This window comes from Orycteropus afer, unplaced genomic scaffold (genome assembly GCF_000298275.1).
Source record: "Orycteropus afer afer isolate SDZICR_OR568_19922 unplaced genomic scaffold, OryAfe1.0 scaffold00233, whole genome shotgun sequence".
Lineage (NCBI taxonomy): Eukaryota > Metazoa > Chordata > Mammalia > Tubulidentata > Orycteropodidae > Orycteropus > Orycteropus afer.
Window position 1 is genome coordinate 1179129 of NW_006921820.1, and position 19956 is coordinate 1199084.

At 39.3% G+C, this 19956-nt stretch overlaps 1 protein-coding gene across 1 annotated transcript in view; it reads right to left on the reverse strand.

Moving 5' to 3' along the window:
* PEAK1 (pseudopodium enriched atypical kinase 1) overlaps positions 1-18187 on the reverse strand; it is a 67427-nt gene extending 49240 nt beyond the window's left edge. Inside the window, 2 exon segments of the mRNA XM_007948931.2 lie at positions 14980-18133; positions 18136-18187. Of these exon segments, the coding sequence (XP_007947122.2) occupies positions 14980-18133; positions 18136-18187 (3206 nt within the window).
* Between the last annotated feature and the right edge of the window lie 1769 nt (positions 18188-19956).

The following is a 19956-nucleotide window of genomic DNA, read 5'->3' on the forward strand; positions in this document are numbered from 1 at the left end:
AAGGCCATATATATGAGAGACATAGCGCACTGTATATACACTCACAAAATGTTAGAAAATGAGGATCTGTCCTACTATGACATTTATGATTCTGATCAGAAGCCCTGGCTGGCTGAAGACCACCATGTGATAGCAGTAATAAGTCAAGTCTTCCAACATGTAGCAATGTCTCAATTAGTTTGTCTATCAACAGAAGACAGAGTGAGTACAAAAGGCAGGTCCCTGTGACTCAGAAAGCCACTACAAGAAGAAGAACCACAGTGCCTACGCCTTCAACCCAGCCTGACAGGGATGCTTCCTAAAATACTTCTTTTAATATGCTATTCCTCTGCTCCACATCTTCTACAGACCCTTATGGTTTGTTAAAGTCAGGTCCAGACTCTCTCTGTATGTCTTCAAGGCCCTTCACAATTCAACTGCAATGTACATTTCCATCTTTATTCCAAACTTTGAGACATAATCTGTCAACACCAAATAGGCTAATCTACTTCTACATCATGACTCCATCTCTTGGACATACCATATTCTGTATCTTTGCTGTATCTATGTTCCTTTCCTAAAAATTGCCTTCCTTCTTCTTTTCTTCTACTCCAAATTTAGCCAGTTTTCAAAGATTATTCAAGTCCTATATTGCCCATGTCATCTTACTGTTCACAGATATTCTTTCTTCTCTGAATACCCATGGCAGGGAGCTGAGGATTACATCAAGCACTCAGCAAATGCACACTGAATAAATCAAATCAGGTTGGATCAAATCAGAGAATGTCACCAGGCTCTATACCCACATTCCTCCCATCAGAATTTTCGCTTATACCCAATGGGATTGGATGAGGTGCCAATGTGGAATAAACAAGTGGGGGTGGGGAATTCCCTTCCCATTAGGCCGTCAGAGGAACAGGGTCTCTTCCTAGATACACAGTGGAGCTTCAACCATGTATCAGTAGCACAGAAAGGGCAACTGGCTGATTTCTGAGGTTATTATACTCTATGATAATTAGGCCTGGGAGTGAGAGGCTGATTCTTATGCTACAGTTACCATAATTTTATTTTTTCCAGGCAAGGCTTTCTCCCTGCTATTAACAAATTACCATTATAAAGGTACCCATCTGAGGATAAACTACTTGTTTCTGGAATTAAACCTGTAAGTATCACCTGATGACTCTAATCAATACTTTATTGCAGTTATATTAAATAATCACTGACTAAAAGTTGGTCTAGAGGAATAAAGGCAGGTCTAGAAATTAGAAACTCAAATTTAATTTCAGCTGTACACTATGTCCACATCTGCCATTATTCATCTGTAAAATGGGTATATAGTGACAGCTACAGGAGTATTAATTAAGGCATTCACATGAAGTACTTTTAAGAAGCCATTATCTATTCCCATGTTGAGAACTTTTAGATGCATGACAGGCCAGTGAATCAGCACACATCATGGTGACTCTTATTGGTCACAAACATGAATTCCTGTGCTCAGGCAACTTTAAAAGGTGTGGTAGACATCAACTGACTCAACGACCACCAACAATAGTAACAAAAATCACTCTGGAGTCTAATTGTTTCTGAAGTCAGAATCACTACTTGCAGAGTGGCCCTGGAAAAGTCAACAGACTTCTCTGGTCCCTGATTTCCTATAAAATGGGGAGGATGCACTATCAGAGCTGTTGGGATGGCAAATATAATGTGAGAGAAAGTGTTTAAGAATTACATAATAAGATACTGTTACTAAACTTCAGATTCATTATGCAAACAAGAAAACAAACAGACCCAGTAAGTGGAAAATTCTCAGTCTGATTCACTTTGGAACATATTCATTATGAGACTCTAAGCAAGTCTTACTTTTCTGGAACTGTATCACCTCCCAAAAGGAAAAGGAACATAAAACTCTCTGAAGATCGCTCCCATCATGGTGCACATAAACATACCATTCTGCATCATTCTATGATTTGGACGAAGAAAGATATTTATCAATTTCTCTAAAATAGGATTATTTAAAAATTGAACAAGGACTTTATGAACTAGTCTAAACTTCAGTAACAATGTCAACAAATGTCAATGTGGTCTTTATAAATGCTAATAGTGTAGAAGTTATCTTTAGAGCAAAAGAACAAATGATCAAGAGAGCAAGCAGCTACTTCCAGCTTCTTCTCCAATTATTTTTCTTTATGAGAAACAGGAATTTGATCTTTAGAGGCCAGTTTGGTCCTAAGCATGAAAAGATGATTTTGATAGGGTATCTCTTGGTAGAGATAATGAAATGAAGATATAATTGGAGCATAATCATTAAAACTTAAGGATTCAAACTTCTAATTGAACTTTCTGGGAAGAAGGACATCTTATTTTATCATAGTCATGAAGATGGAACAGGATCAGGCAACGTTTTCTTCTGCTATATATAAAACCAAAAAAAAGAAAAAACTCAAACTCACTGCCATTGAGTTGGATCTGACTCATAGAGACCCCTCCTTGGGTTCCTGAGGTGGTATCACTACAGAAGGAAGTTGTCCAACCTTCCTTCTGAGGAGTGGCTGGTGGGTTTGAAACACCAGTCTCTGGTTAGCACTCAAATGCCTTAAGTACTATGCTGCCAGAGTTATATATATAAGGTTGCTATGAATCAAAGTTGACTTGAAGGCAAGTCAACAACAAGTGTTTCGATTTTCTTCAAACTACATGTACATCCTCCTCCAGCCTGGAACCAGATTCTGATGTCTTTGCTGTTAGATGTCATCAAGTCGATTCCAACTCATGGCGACTTCACACGTGCAGAGAACTGTTTCAAAAGAGTTTTCAAGTCTGTAATCTTGAGAGTGCCAGGACCCTTTTTCCCTGAGGTGCCTCTGTGTGGGTTTGAACTGCCAATCTTTTGGCTAGTAATTGAGCACTTAACCATTTGCACAAACCAGGGATTCCATCTGATTTCTTTAGCAGCCACCAAACTTTGCCTATTGTTTGGCTGGAATGCATATAAGCCACCAGCGTGCCTGACAACTACAGACAAATCATATTATAGCTTAGTACTAGAGCTGGCAAATTTAAAAAGGCCAGATAGCAAATATTTCAGGCTTTACAAGCCATATGGTATCTGTTACAACTATTGAACTCTGCTGTTGTTGTGCAAAAGCAGTCATAGTCAATAAAGAAAAGAATGAGCCTAGCTGTGTTCCAATAAAATTTCATTTACAAAAACAGGCTGCAGGTTGAATTTGGCTCACAGGCCATAGTTTGCTGATTCCTAGTCTATACCCTTGAACCCTAGAGTTGATTAGAGGCACTCAGGATTGATCTCTAGATTATCAAGGAATATAGTTTAAAGGACTTTAAGAAGATCATAAGGCCTTGGAAGGTGAAGGAAGGTTATACAGAGGAACAGCATTCCTAAGGGAGTGAAGGTGTGCCAAACCCAATCTGCCTGTCCAAAGCAGAAGTCAGCCAGGGTTTGTACAGAATTCCAGCTGCTGGAGGCAAAGCCAGATTCCTCAGAATGTGCGCATCCTAAAGAAGCCAAGCACACATGGCACCCAGGAGTACATGCTAACTTGTTGTTGTTGTTGTTATATGCCGTCAAGTCGGCCCCAACTCATAGCGACCCCTCCTTGGGTTTCCGAGGCAGTATCACTAAGGAAGTAGGATTGCCCAAACTTCCTTCCGAGGAGTGGTTGGTGGGTTTGAACCGCCAGCCTTCTGGTTAGCAGTCAAGTGCCTTAGGCACTATGCTACCAGAGCTCCTTATTCAGGCCTGGAGGGGCTAAAAGATTAGCTAAAAGTTAAGAGGCCATTTAAGGGCAAATGATATCCCTAACTGTGTCTGGAAGTGTTATAGCACAGTTACTTTGAGTGAGTTACATTTATTTCCTTAGTCATTAAATCAGATTAGATTTTTCTAATTAGCCAGAAAACAATTTTTTTGAACTAAAATTTTAAGGATATGTCTGTGATTGGCAATAGGTCTTGCCTCTCAACTATAAAACAATTATTCACATATGGTGGGACTGAGTGCCTGAAGTGGGCAATTATGTTTGGTGGTATTCGTATACTCAGGGACATAGAATTTATGTCTGAAAATGAAATTAACAGGCAAGAATGTGGGTGAAATAAATATAACTTTAGTCAACAAGCAAGAGTTTACCAACACAGTATGCTGAAAGGACTACTAGAAGTCCTTTCTTCAGGAAGAAGAAAACTGAACTCAGAAAGAAGGAGTGAAAAGAAGGAGTAGCAGTGAAAAAAAAAGTGATAAACATGGACAAATCTAAAATAAGAAAGGATGATGTGATGAGTAGTGACTGAGGGGCAGACTCAGTAGGGAGATCAATTAGGAAAATAGTAAACCAGGTGAGAGATGATGGTGATCTGGACCAGGGTGATATCAGCAGTGATAGAGAGAAGTAGATAGATTTGGATTACACCCACTCTTCACTTATGGACATGGCTCGATTCCAAAGATCATGTCAATGTTATGTGAAAACGGAGGAGGACTATATCAGATTACAAAATGGAGGATGATAACATTATTTTGTAACTGTCAAATTACATCATTACATAACTGTTAAACAACTGAGAATCATGATCCAACCAAGGTGACACATAACCTTAACTATCACAGCCACTGTTACTTTTGCCTCGCAGCCTGGCATCTGTTACTGCCAGACATACATCGTTAATGTGTAAAATAGTTGGATAGTTTATTTTTTACTATTGTTGTAAATGTGAAATGTCAGATAATGAGTCGGTAAGTGAGGAGTAGGTGTAATTTGGAGGTTGAGTCAACAGCATTTGCTGATGTTTTGGATGCAGTGAATGAGAGAAAGGGAAGAATCAAGAATGATTTCTAGTTTTCTGGCTTGAGTTTTCTGGATGATTGGTGGGACCTATACCAAGAACGAACAATGGAGTTGGGACAGATTTATAGGGAAAAATCAAGAGTTCTGTTTTTGATATGTTTTACTTGAAATGCCTAGACATTTAAATGGTGGTCAGTTGTATACAAGTCATCAATACAGGGAAGATGTCAGGGAGGGCAATGCAAATTTGGGAATTATCAGAATATATATGTTGTTGTTATGTGCTGTTGAGTTGGACCTGACTCATAGTGACCCCTCCTTGGGTTTCTGAGGCAGTATCACTACGGAAGTAGATTGCCCCATCTTCCTTCCAAGGTGTGGCTGGTGGGTTTGAACCACCAGCCTTTTGGTTAGCAGTCAAGGGCCTTAGCCACTATGCTACCAGAGCTCCCCAGAATATATATGGCATTTAACATTTCGGTATCATATAATGCTTACTGAAGGATTAGCCACTAAGGTTTAAAGAAACCCTTTTGGAAAGTGGTCACAATGTTAAAAAAATGAAAAAGGAGCTTATCTTTTAGAAACATATACTGAAATATTTACAAATGAACTGATAGCAGGGATTTGCTTCAAAAAATGGGGGGGGGATAAGCAGATGAAGGTACAAAAAAAAAAAAAAAAAAAACAACTGTTGAAGTGGGGTTTTGTGTAAGTGGTGGTTTATTTTACTAATCTCTTGTTGTGTGCTGTTGAGCTGATTCTGACTCATAGTGACCCAATAGGATAGAGATGCCCCATCGGGTTTCCTAGGCTGTAATCTTTACAGGAGCAGATTGCCAGGTCTTTTCTCCTGCGAAGCCAATGGTAACTCTGAATCACCAACTTCTATTTAGCAGCCGAGTGTTCGACCACTGCACCACCAGGGCTCTGGTCTTATCCATCTAGATATAATCTATCTACTTTTGTAAATGAAAATAAATAAAAGAACCCATTTTTAAGATGGAATTAGTAGTACTGATTCCAAAGTCAGCACTGTAAGCAAGGCACTCCAAGAAGCCAGTATAACTGGGGCTTCATTCAAGAGCAAGAGAATGACTAAGGTTAAACAGGTAGTCAGAAGTCACATATGGATTGCCTTCCTTCACTTGGGGATACAATTACATATATATTTAAGAAAAAGCACTCGGCTGTCCTAAGAAGAACAGACTGCAGGAGGCAACACATTAAGCAACATTTATCTTAAATTCTGATTCCCTAAGCATAATTCTGTAAAAGGGTGTCATCTGCACCTATATTTCTCAGAAATACCATTGCCAATAATAGGAGACATACTGAGTTCTTCCTATTCATTGACACTGAGCTAGATGCTCTACAGAAAAAAACAAACAAGCAAACAAAAAACAGTTGCTGTTCAGTTGATTCTGATTCTTATGTGTCAGGAGTAGATGTTCAGTCTTTCTTCTGAAGCACCTCTGGCTGAACTCAAATTGTCAAACTTGTGGTCAGCAGATGACTGCATTAACCGTTTGTATCCCCTAAGGACTCCAGATGCTTTATAGACATTATCTTATTTAGTCCTCACAATATCTCTATTAAGTTAAATGTTACTATCCTCATTGTACAAGTAAGGAAACTGTAGTTTAGAGACGTAAAGTCAAAAGTCACACAGCTACTCATTGGTAAAGTTAGAAACTAAATATTAGTCTGTCTGACTCCATTGTTTTTTTCCCCCACTATTCAACATTTTTCACTATTCACTATTATTCCTGATGGACACCAAAGAGTTGCAGAGATAAGGTAGGCTAGTGCTTCTAAAAGTGATACTCGAGACACTCCCAACTGAACACAGACCAGATTAACCACCAAATTAATCTCTCTTGATTCTAACCAGCCAGAAAGAAATAACAGCTATGGATTAATTCCTGAACCAAAATTTGACTGACTGGTATCCCTATCACCAGTATTTCAACCTTCCAGTTCATCTTCAATACTACTGGAGGGAAAAAAAAAATAAATAAATAAAATCATGCCACTTTTCTGCTTAAAAACTGTTTCCTCTAGAGAGAGACTCTGGTGGCATAGTGCCTAAGGCATTTGACTTTTTTCCCTGGCTAGGACTTCCAATACAATGTTGAATAATAGTGGTGATAGAGGCATCCTTGTCTGGTTCCTGTTTGCAAGGGGAATGGTTTCAGTCTCTCTCCATTGAGAATAATGTTAGCTGTTGTTTTTGCATATATGTTCTTTATTATGTTGAGCAATTTCCCTACTATTCCTATTCTGTTAAGAGTTTCTATCAGGAGTAGGTGTCGGATTACATCAACTGTCTTTTCTGAGTCAACTGATATGATCATGTGGTTATTTTCCTTTATGTATGTGATGGATTACAATCATTGTTTTTCTCATGTTGAACCACCTTGCATACTTGGTATGAACCCCACTAACTCATGATGTATTATTTGTTTGATACAGTGTTAGATTCTATTGGCTAGGATTGTGTTAAAGGTATTTGCAAGTATACTCATGAAGGATACTGGTAATTTTCCTTTTCAGTGGTGTCTTTTTCCCTGCTTCTGGTATCAGGGTTATGCTTGCTTCATAAAAGGAATCTAGGAGACTTTCATCCTTTTCTATGTTCTGGAATAGATTGAGTAGGATTAGTGTCAGCTCTTCTCTGAATGTTTGCTAGCATTCTCCAGTGAAGCCATCTGGGCCAGGACATTTTTTTTGTTGGTAGTTTTTCTATGACATGTTCAATTTCTTCTTTTGTTATGGATCTCTTCAAATTTTCTCTTAGTTTGTATTAGTTTTGGTAAGTAGTGTGTTTCTAGAAATCCATCCATCCATCCGTTACTTCTAGGTTTTCAAATATGTTGGAGTACAGTTCTTCATGTTGTTGTTGTTGTTGTTATGTGCCGTCGAGTCGGCCCCAACTCATAGCGACCCCTCCTTGGGTTTCCGAGGCAGTATCACTATGGAAGTAGGATTGCCCAACCTTCCTTCCGAGGAGTGGCTGGTGGGTTTGAACCGCCAGCCTTCTGGTTAGCAGTCAAGTGCCTTAGCCACTATGCTACCAGAGCTTCTACAGTTCTTCATAGTATCCTGATATTATCCTTTTTATTTCGGTGGATTCTGTTGTGACATCACCCATTTCATTTCTTATGTGTGTTATCTGCATCATTTCCTTCTTTTCCTTTGTTAAATTTGCCAGTGGTTTGTCAATTACATTAATCTTTTCAAAGAACCAACTTCTAGTCTTGTTGATTCTTTCTATTGTTTTTGTTTCATTTGTTTCGCTTGAATCTTCATTATTCCTAGTCTTCTGGTGACTGTGGGCTTTTTATTATTATTATTATTTGCTGCTATCATTCTAATTGTTAGAGATGTTGGGTGGCATTCATTTTGGCTCTTCTTTGTTGATATGTTCATTTATTGCTATAAATTGCCCTCCTACCACTGCCTGTGCTGCACCCCAAAGATTTTGTTTTGTTGTGTTTTCATTCCTGTTTTTAAGGAGAGTGTTATTCAGTTTCCACGTGTTTGCTTTTCTTCCCCCCTTGATTTTTCTATTATTGATTTCTAATTTTATAGCACTGTGATCTGATAAGATACTTTACAGTATTTCAATGTTTTTAAATTTATTGAGGCTTGTTTTGTGGCCTAACATATGGTCAATTCTGGAGAATGATCCATACGTGCTGGAAAAGAATGTATATTGTGCTATTTATTGCTGGGTGAAGTGCTCTGTGTATGCCTATAAAGTCAAGTTGATTGCAATGTTTACTTCTTCTGTGTTTTTGTTGAGTTTCTTTCAAGTTGTTTTATATTTCATCGAAAGTGGTGTGTTAAAAGTCTCTTACTCTTACTGTGGAGTTATCTATTACTCTGTGGAGTTATCTACTACTCTGTGGAGTTATCTACTTCTCTTTTCAGTTCTGTTAAAGTTTGGTTTATGTATTTTGGGGCTCTCTCATTGGGTATGTAGGTATTTATTATGGTTATGTCCTCTTATTTGATTCTCTAATCATTATATAATGTCATTCCTTGTCTCTTATGGTAGTTCTTGTCTTAAAGTCTATTTTATCAGAAATTAATATTGTCACTCCTCTTCTTTTTTGATTGCCATTTGCTTGGCATATATATTTTTTCCAACCCTTGGTTTTCAGTCTATTTTTGTCTTGTGTCTAAGGTGTGTCTCTTGCAGATAGCAGTGTTTTCTTACCCATCCTGCAACTCTGTCTCTAGATTTATACATTTAAGCCATTTACATTCAGTGTGATTATTGACATTTATGAATATATTGCTGTCATTTTGCTATGTGTTTTTTGTGGTGTGTTTCTCAAACTTTTTGGTCCGAGGATTCCTTAACACTTTTGAAAATTGAGAAGTTGCATAAATTTGGTCTCTTGTTTTGATGGATTATATCTATTGATTATTTACTTTATCACATATTAAAACTGAAAATCTAAAAAGTTAATCATTTCATAATAAAAATAATAAACCCCTTAACTGTTAACCTTAATAACACTTTTTCAAATCTCTTTATCTGGCTTAGTAAAAGACAGCTAGATTCCTATCTGCATTTGCATTGAATCTACTATGATATGTTGTTTTGGTTGAAGCATATGAAACAAATCTAGTCTTACCTAGATATGCAGGTGGGAAAAGGAGGAGTATTTTAGCTAATTATGGATGTTTTTGTTTGGTACTGTACCAGAACTTGATAAATGGGAGTTTTTTAAGGGTTAGTTGCAAGGTATAATCTGAAAACATTTGAAGGAACATTTTGTACTCAATTACATTAAAATCCATGAGCTTGTACTCATGCATAATTTTGTAATATCATTTCCTTTGGAAATTATTGGTTCACTGAGTTATGCAAGTCTTCCAAATGTTGACATATTTCACTATATAACATTTTTAAAAATCACTTTAGTTCATATTACCAATCTTGTTGGAAAAATAAGTTTGAGTATTAGGAAGCTGTCATAGTGGCCAATACAAATTTTCAAAAATTTCTATTTTTGCTTGAAAGCTTGAATTGTTTTCCTCAAAGTGATAGGTTTACTACATTCATCCTTAAGAGAAACATCTGCCAAACACCCAAGTCTAAATAACCACAGTTTACCTGTCAGTTGGGGCTAATTCAGTTATACAACTATTTTGTGTTTTTCCTTGAGAAACAGTCACACTTTGGTATGCAGAAGTATTCTCTGTGTGTACTTCCTGTTTCATCCCACAGAATTTTAAAAAGACAGGTACTCAAGGGTTGGGATTTAACAAAATTTACTGTCTTATCAAGGACATTTCTAAGTGAAATTGGCTTTTTTCTTTGTTTTTCACTACTACTATAGTTTGGTGCCATGGCTTTGATTTATGCTTAGGTGCTAGTATTTTCATCCACTATTGTTCTTGCACCGTAAGTGCAAATGTCACACAGGGAAAAAGACAAATAATGTCTTATTATGAAAATAGTTTTGACCTTGTATGAACCACACTTTAAGAACCATCAATTTACCCATTTTTCTTCTCCAGCCATTCGTCCTGTTCTGCTTGCTATCATCCTCGTCCCTGTGACTTTGCATATGCTAGTCCTTTTGTCTACAATGTCTTTCTTAAGCAGGTAGCAACATCCCATTTGTCTTTTAAGATCTGGTTTGGATTTCATTTCTGACAAATCTGTTTTAAGCTCATTTAGTCACTGTGACTTTGTGCTTCTGTACCATTCTGCACGTACACTGCGTTAGCATTTATCACATTGAGGGTAGAGGGACTACTAACATTTTTAAAGCACATAATTTTGGTTGGTGGTTCAAACCCTGCGATGCAATGAATTACTTGGTATGGCTCTTCTAGCCATGGTCTTTGTTACTCCCACCAGATGACTGGGTGGAACTGTGCAAATGTGAGATGCTTTGTGGCTCACCAAGGGGATTGAATAGCTTGCTAATAATGTAAATAAGGTACATGTCACCCTTGTGGGGTGGGACTGTGCAAATAAGGTGTATGGAATCCTAACGTGAGGATTGGTCAGTTTTGCCATCTTGCTAGGCTTAAAATGAGCCATCCCAGAGGCAGTAAAGGGGGATCTTACTACCATCAAGAGAGAAGCAGGAGTGGAATGCATTCACGGATCTCAAGATCCCTACACTGACAAATGGCAGAGATACAGTGGAGAGACTACAGAGAGACAGCAACAGCAGAGGCAGCAGAACCAAGAGACAGGCAGGAGATAGAGTGGTGGGCTTGTGTCCCATGCAGCGATAGCTGAGGGCTGTTGGGCAGGAGGCTTGCTAGTGGAGTGGGGTGCACCAGTCAGCAAAGCTAAAAGAACTATGTAACACTTGCCTGAGCAGGGCAAAGGCCAGGCCAAGTGGCCAAGGGCCAAAGAGAGGTGTGTCTAAAGGCAATGAGAGTGGGGAGGCTGTCTTGTTCGAAGAATTGTATCCTGAGCATTCCTGAACCTGTATAACCTGCTGCTTACCTAATAAACCCCAAAATTGTATTATCTGTGAGTTCAGAGTGGCCATTGCAATGAATTATCAAACCCAGCAGAGAAGCAGGAGAGGTGGTTGGTGTTAGAATTTTTTTTTTTTAAATGGTTGGAGGGAGGCAGCATGTCTGACTTTTGCTTCATGTAAGAATCAGCCTTGGGCTGATCCTGCTAATGGTGATCTTCTGTGTCTCATGAAGTTAGAGGATGTCAGAGGACACTGGCCTCATGCCCTTTTTACAAACCCACTCAGAGACTCTGTAGATTATATAGCCAAGGTAACTCTATGGGCTAGTTCTATTGTCATATGGAATTGGATAAGTAGGTATCAACTTGACAGCATCCCAAAACAACATGTGCCAGACTCCATGCTAAGCCTTTTAATATTTTCTATGAAATCCCCACACTGAGTAATTCTATATGATAGCTATCAATATAGCCACTATATTTTAAGGGACTAGACAGATAGCTGAAGCAGAATTTAAACCTAAACTCAGTATTTCAGCAATGTCACAATCTTTTCCCCTATTTGCTTTAGGACCTAATACTATATATGACACATAGTTACGACACTCAATTTACGTCTTCTGAACAGTCAAATAAATGAATTTAGTGACAATGCAATCCCATAATGTAAGGCTCTTCAAAACTCTCTTAACTTTTAGTGCCTGAAGCCTGGTCTTCAGTACAGTATTTTTCATTCTTCATTCCTTACATACAATTTTAATTTGAAATCTTCATTTACTTATAGAAAAACCTGCATTTTCATTTCTTTCATCAGTGTCTTTCCAGCCGTGGGATGTTAACTTAATGACTACACTGCCATTAAGTCGGAAACACAAATGTTGACATTTGATAGCAATGTTTGTCCTCTCAAAGTTGCTTCAAGTAAATACCAATGATGTATCCAAGTAAATGAGGTAATGATTGAAAAGGCAAATGCTGTATATTTTTCAAAATGCGTATTTATGTATTAAACTTTTCAGAAAGTTAGTAGAAAATGAATTATTATGTATTATCTGTGATGATAAAGAAAAACTACTTAATATCTTTTCCTATTTATTCTGGGATATTATGAAATGTGAAAATTCCCCAGTGTCTCTAAGAAGAACTTAACATAGGCATCCCCTGCTTTTTGAAAGTTTGCTTTATGCCACTTCACTTTTACAAAAACCTTAATTATCTGTTTTTGCTAACTGAAAGAAATCTTAAGAAGATTTTTGCTTTTACAAGAAAAGGGGAAAAGCAAAACTATAGTTCACCATTTGTTCTGCAGCAAGCTGTTAAAGGCAGGCGGTGTGCACCGCAAGCAGCAAGACTGGCAGTGCTAAAGCTTCTCCTGGGGAACTACATTCAGCATCAAGCCCCAGTAAATTTGAACTGTGTCCATGAACACTATATATCAGTGTTATTTTAGGTTTTATGTGTTATTTGGTAGGTTATTTTTTTGGGTCTTGGAACGTTCAAAAACTTCTCCTATGTAAAGGAATGGTAATGGCTTCTTTTTTATGCCATTTTGGCTTACAAAAAATTTCACAGGAATGCTCCACTTTTGGATAGTGGGGAAAATGTACCACAGTCACTGCATTACTTAGACGACAACACAGATTTTTAGAATGATGGTTAAGACCAGTGGTTCTCAACACTAGACCAGCAGCATCAGCATCACCTGGGAACTAGTTAGAAATGCAAATTATCAGGCTTTATCCCCGGACCTATTGTATCAGAAACTCCAGGGGTGGGGTCTAGCAATTTGTTTTAACCAGCCCGACAGACGATTCCCACGCATGCACATTTGAGAACTAATGGGACAGACTAATCATGCCATTTAAACTCATGGATGTTACCTCCAGTAAAGTGACAAATTTTAGAAAATATGATTGGCCCATGGTATAAAAAAACTGTGAAAAAATATGCTCCATAAGAAGTGTGTTATGTCATGGGCTTGGGTAGCCCTCAAGCCCAGATACAGTCAAAGGAGAGAGCCTCATTCCATAGAAGAGAGGCCATGTCATTCCTTGGCTCTGCCTCTTAGGATGTGGATAAATACCCCACAGACATACTTAATGAAGAATAAAGCCATTTATTGATCTGCATGAACTATCTGCCATTCCCTTGTAGGTACCTCTAACCAGTGGGCTGTTTAAATAGCTTCTTTCCTAAATAAAATAGCAACCTGCAATATTTTATTACTACTGAAATACAACATGCTATCATCCATATTCAGCTACCAATGACAAGACTACTCTTTCCAGGAATATTCACAGATATTACAACTATCCTAGTTGCTTTGCTATTAAATGGATTTTAAGGAATGCAGGGAATTTGCTAGCATTTTGATAATTATTGTGGGGGGGTTTGTGTGTCAAAAGCTCACTTCATAAAGAGTACATACAAAATGTCCTAGTATTTTGCTAGAAGTGAAGGCCTTAAGTACTCACTTCATTTTATTTATATTTTTTCGAAAGAAAAGCTGGTAAGAGAATCTGCCCTTTCCATCAGAGTTTGCTGTCTTTGCTGGGGAAAAGGCCAGACATGGCAGAGAAGGCTTACTGTATGTCAGGAGAGAGGAAGACCCAGAATCAGATAAATGGAGCACTCAGGGTTATCTTTGTTTAAAACAAAGCAAAACTAAACTAATCATCCTGTTTGTCACAAACCTGGGATCATTGCTCGTTTTTATTGGCAGTTCATTAATTTTGTTTATAATACAAATGAGAAAAAAACTTAAGCTTCCTAAACATAAGTGTTTATTTGAATGATTATAACAAGTATTTAACAGTTTTGTTTGATCTCTGTTCATTAGCAACTATGCAACAGATAGGAAGAATACAAGCTTTAGAATGAGAGAGATTTTGGTGTGAATCTTGACTTTGACAATTATTAGTTTGTGACTCTGGCCAAATGAGTTTCAGCCTCCTCTGAAGAATACAACCAATTTATAGGTTAGTAAGGACTTGAGATAAATATTTGGAATGTGCCTGAACAATGCCTGACAGATAATAGGTGATCAAGAAATAGTTGCTAAAGTATTACAGAAAAGAAAACCAATGCCCAGAGAACTCATGAGTATATAACCTGCTTGAATTGAGGATTATACTGTTGGGTTTCCATCTCAGTAACTTCTTCTATTTAAGCTACAGGTTAAATCAACCCCTCTTTTTTCCTGTTATCACTTGGAGATGGACAGGGAAGGATAGCAATAAAAAAATAAACAAACAAATATTCCCTCCAAAGTAATATATTCAGAGACAACACCTCGGTGAAAGACAGAACTGCTTGAAGAGTTTTATTTCACTTACAGTGAGGCAAAGAATAGTACTATTTATTCATTTGATACTGTTTCTTCCTTATGCTATCATAGCACCTCAAAGCAACATATTATTTATTGCTATTAAGGTGCTATGGGTTTGCTTTCCTATCTTAAAGCTGTTTTGCATTCACCAGAATACAGCAGGCTACTTCAGCTAAAGATTCAGGGCCATAAACCTTGTTCAGGTTCAGTGCAATAAGATCATTCCAATAATATTCTAATCTTGGAATGCAAGTATAAAGATAGATGATGGCCAACATGTGCTACTTACAAACAAATGGCTCTTATGCAATCTTAAAGATACAAAAAACTCAGCATCTGAAAATGTGTTCACACACACACACACACACACACACACACATATTCTGCCAGTCTGCTTTACATACCTGAGAATTTTTTTAGGAAGCTGTGATGGGGAAGAATGACTCCTTTTCTTCTTCTCTGAGTTCTGCAGGAAAGTATCTTCTGTTGCACCCTTCTCCGTGACCGGTGTCTGGTCAGCTCTGGTCTGGCTCTGATCCACACTGAGCTGGCCCTGGGCAGGGTCACACCTGTACATGAAGACAATGGCTGGCTTTTCACTGGACTCTGCTTTGGTTTCTGTGAACCAGTGATGGCGCTGAACCGGCGGAGGGGGCAGCATGTGGATGACTGTGCCATCCAGGCCCACCAGTTTCCCTTTTTCTCGCTCTTTCTCTTTGTCATCCTCCTCATCTGTTTTCCGACGGCGGAAGAAGCTTTTAAATGATATCCAGCGCTTAGGTTTTGCATCAGCTGCCCGCCTGCTGCCTTCAGAATGCAAAACTGATTCAGCTTCCGTTGATCTGGTAGGGCTGGTTGGCTTGGTCCAGTTGTTGAAATGCCTCTGCAAAAGGTTACTTGCATGGTAAGGAGAGGAAGTGGAACGTGGAGGAGGGAAGGGAGGTGATGGCTCACTTTGGGAGTCTGTTACTAACTTGGAGGGAGGGGTGGTGACTGGCTTTGAGAGTGGATCTTTCTGTGCTTTGGTGGCAGGACTTTCTGTGGTCTGAGGTGCTTCAGCCTCACCACTGGGCTGAGATGTAAAGAGAGATTTGGGCCGGACTGGTGTACTCTTAGGTGTACTCTTAGCAGCATCAGCATCTGGAGGAACTGCATAAAGCTCTTCCACACTGCAAGCTTTAGGGCCAGACTGGGGCGTTTCTGGAGGAGACTGTGGGGGTTGGATGGAAGCCACAATCTGAGAAAGAACTGTGCTTGCTTTCTCCCTGGCACTACTGCTGCTGCCCACGGTCTGAGACTCCTGAGTGCCTTCTGTTTTGGCCACAGGTTCTTGAGTGGTTCTCTGGATCTTTGTTGGGGAACTGTGGCTAGAGCCAAAGCTTCTCTGTGGTGAAGACTGGCTTCTATTAAGACAGTTGTTAAACTCCTGAACCTTTTGAGCCACTGAGCCCCTTTTACGCTCTGTGCTGTTTGACAACACTTTAGCTTGGGGACATTCAGTGGATTTGTTAGTGGTACTATCAGACACTTTACTTTCAGTTTCTATTTCTTCATAAGTATGGCTTATTACACTTGTGGTTTTTTCCTTCACTGAGAGCTCTCCACTTGTTCCCAGAAAACTTTTGTAGATAGCTAGATTGTCATACGCATTTGGATTGATTACAATGGGAACTTTAATAGCATTTTTGGAACTACGAGCATAAGTTGGCTCATCATGAATGATAATTGGAAAAGGTGGCATGCCTGCATTGTTGTAACTATTAAATTTTATTTCAGACAAATTAGGTGACTTTACAGGGATGGTTTTGGAGGAAATGTTTGTAGCTGTGGGGGAAGTAGGTGCTGATTTGTGGCAGTTTTTCCTTGGAGGGATATTTGGTCCAGTTCCACCACCAGTTAATTCTACCTTAGGTATCTTTTGTCGTGGACTGGTACTGGAAGTCCATACTTCCTGGTATCGGATTGCACTAGATTTTTGGAAATGGGCACTTAGTTGTCCTGATGTCAATGCAGGTGATGTCACTGGAGAGTTTGGAGTAGAAGATGAGCTTTTCATCTTAGGGCTGTTGGCAGGGCCCTCCAGGTGCTCACTGGCCATGGCTGCCGACACGTCCACGACAGTATATGGCTTGCACAATGGCTGTTCCAAATTCACAACTCGGTATGGCTTCGCTTGTCCCTCTTCTACAGGGACAAGGTTTATGGTTACTGCTTGCCCAGCAATATCTGTAGAGGCTTTACTTTCTTGCTTCTCAGTCTGTACAGCAATCTTGCCATCCTTCTCTTCCAGTCGGAGTGCAAGGACTGCTTTGTGTGTCTCTGGAAATTTTACTGAGCTTTTAGAAGTTTGTGATGAATCATCCTGATTATTACCTCTCTGGTAATAATCATAATTTGGTTCAATTTCCTTCATGTTCTTAGAATCTCCCTGGTTACCAGGAGATAACCCCCCATTACAAATCTTCTGGGATAAACTACTGGTTGTCTCAGAACGTGATTCCTCTGTTAAAGAAGAATCTGGTGATGTGGAGTCAGATGACACCATGCTCTGAATGCTCCCAGGTCCATAGGAGACCACAGAATTCTCTTCATAACCATTGAGGATTTCATCATAGCTGTCATCATAGTCTACAGCACAGATTCTCTGCAGAGACTTATTTCGCAGGGGGACAGTATTCCATTTCTTGTCTACAAAGAATCGAACAGGAGACAAAGTATTTGCCCTAAAGTTAGCAAAGCGAGGTTGCCCTCTCATGCGGATCTCCATGGCCAACAGCTCTTCATCACTCTCATCCCAGCTCTCATGCTCCTCCTCCATGTTACTGAAAAGTACATCTTCCTCACTTTCTTCACCACTAGAAAACTCTGGGTAACAGAACCGGCCCCCTTCGTTACTGATCACTTCTGTGCTCCCACTCAGAATAACATGCTTTCCCTGAGTATCCTTTATCCCTCCCATCATGCAACTTGGTGGAAGCTTTCTCTCCAGTGATCGTTTGTAGCAATTATTTATTCTTCCTAAAAACGTTTCTCTAGAGTTTGTTACATTTTCTCTTATCTGAGGGGTGGTATCTAAACCTGCTATCTCCTTTAATACTTCAGTTAGTCCATTATTGTTATTTGATATCTTCTTTGCACTGTCATTACTGCTGAAAGGCTTAGGAACATGGCTAAATCCTTCAATTTCATCTTCATTATTATTGTTAAGTGGTTTCTGATTCAAGGCAGTCCTGTTTCGGTTCCACCCTACGATGACAGGTTTGCTCCCACAGTGTTCTTGGATGCTAAGCTCACCACATAAACTTTGCCCATCTGCCACCATCATAGTGGGCTTCACAGCTATAGTGGGTTTTTTGGCCACAGGAGGCCGGAAATTTCCGGTGTTCCTGATGCGATGGTTGTTACTGTGATTGGCATTAGTTTTCACACTGCCATGGGTGATGGGTGCCTTTTCAGGATCTGGGGGAAGTTGGTGCAAGCTTTTGGGTTTAAAGCAGTTTTTGCATTCACCAGGTTTCCAAACGTGTTCAGTAAAAGTGTTACAAGCAGACATTTTTTAAAACAGAACTTCACAGACGATGCTCTTCTTTCAGTGCATGGCAAAATTTTCATCCATTAGTTTTCACCTTCCCTCTGTGTCATAGCAGCTCTTCTAAGTATGATCTACCTGTGGGAGGAACAAAAAGAAGAAAAAAAAAATCATAATGGAAAAAGTAATATGAGGCTTGTCATAAGTGACTTGAAAAAACTGGTTCTGTTCTTAAATTTTCCTCAAATTAAATGGAAAGACTCAGAGAGAGAGTAACTAATTCAGACAGTTCATAATCTCTCTTTACTCAGTCATCATTTTGGATAGTTAGCCTTCTAACCATAATTTTATGCACACTCATGAAACCATTTATATTTCCCTTGATGTCCCTGTGGCAACGATGCTATTGACCTTCCCCTCCTGGAAATGCTTTTGATACTGCTCCCTCTGTTACCCACCAATTGCTCTGACTCTTCGCAGTCCACTGCAGGTTCTTCTTCTCCTACATACCCTTCACATTTTGGACATCACGTAGACTCCTCAAACTCAAGGCATTCAAAACTAATCCTTTTGGTGACCCCTTTCTCAATTCCTTGTAACTTACCTCCTCTAACCACTCCTCCTCTATCTCCAAAGCTACCTTCTTCCTCTTCTTTATACACTATTTCAGGTAATATGACTACCATTAATCTACATGGCTAAGCCTAAAACTTCAGACCATTCTTGAAACCCCTCACTCTACCTCTAACTCCACATTTTATTAATTTCCCAAATTAGTCTTGTCAGTTTCATCTCTTACATTTCTCTGGAATCATTCTTGCTGTTACCAGAGACTGCTAGTAGTTCCAATACTTACCATCTCTTGCCTAGACTATTGTGACAGGCTTTTAACTGACCTCCATGCCTACAGTCTCATCCCAGTCTAATCCATCCTCTATACCCTTGTTACTAGAAGTGTGGTCCTATGACCATCAGCATCAGACTCACCTGGCAACTTGATAGAAATGTAGCATTCTAGGTTCTACCCCAGACCTACTACTGCAAAATGTGCATTACAATGAAGTTCCCAGGTAACGCCACTATTCTATATTACTTTCAGACTTAACTTTCCAAAATCCTAATATAATCTCATTATCTAGCTTAAAATCTATTCTGTGGCTCAGTCTTACTTAATGTTGTTGTTGTTACGTGCTGTTGAGTCAAACCCGACTCCTAGCGACCCCTCCTTGGGTTTCTGAGGCAGTATCACTATGGAAGTAGATTGCCCCATCTTCCTTCCAAGGAGTGGCTGGTGGGTTTGAACTGCCAGCCTTCTGGTTAGCAGTCAAGTGCCTTAGGCACCATGCTACCAGAGCTCCTCTTACTTTATGTACTGGCTCCTAAATGTCAGTGTGCAGACTGGGAGTTCTAGCTAAGTAAGAACCATCTGAAGAACAACCAAGGTCCCTGGGTGGAGCAAACTGTGCTCAACTACTATCCAAAAGCTTTGAACACACTCAATGATGCCACAAAATCTTTCCTTAGTGGTGATCTGCTTTCTTAAAGATTACAGCCCAGAAAATCCTATGGAGCAGCTCTACTCAGTAACACATGAGGTCACTGTGAGTTGGAACTGACCTGAAGGCAAAGGGTTTGATCCAAGGAGGGGTCGCTATGAGTCGGGGCCAACTCGATGGCACATAGCAACAACAACAACACCCTAGAGCTACACAATCTCTGGGACAAGGGTCTAGAAATCTGCATTTTAAACAAGTACTCCAGGTAATTAATTCTATGTGTAGTGAGGTGTTAGAACCTCTGAGTTATAGAAGAAATCTAAGCCTCTAAGCATTTCTCCTGTCTAACCTCATGG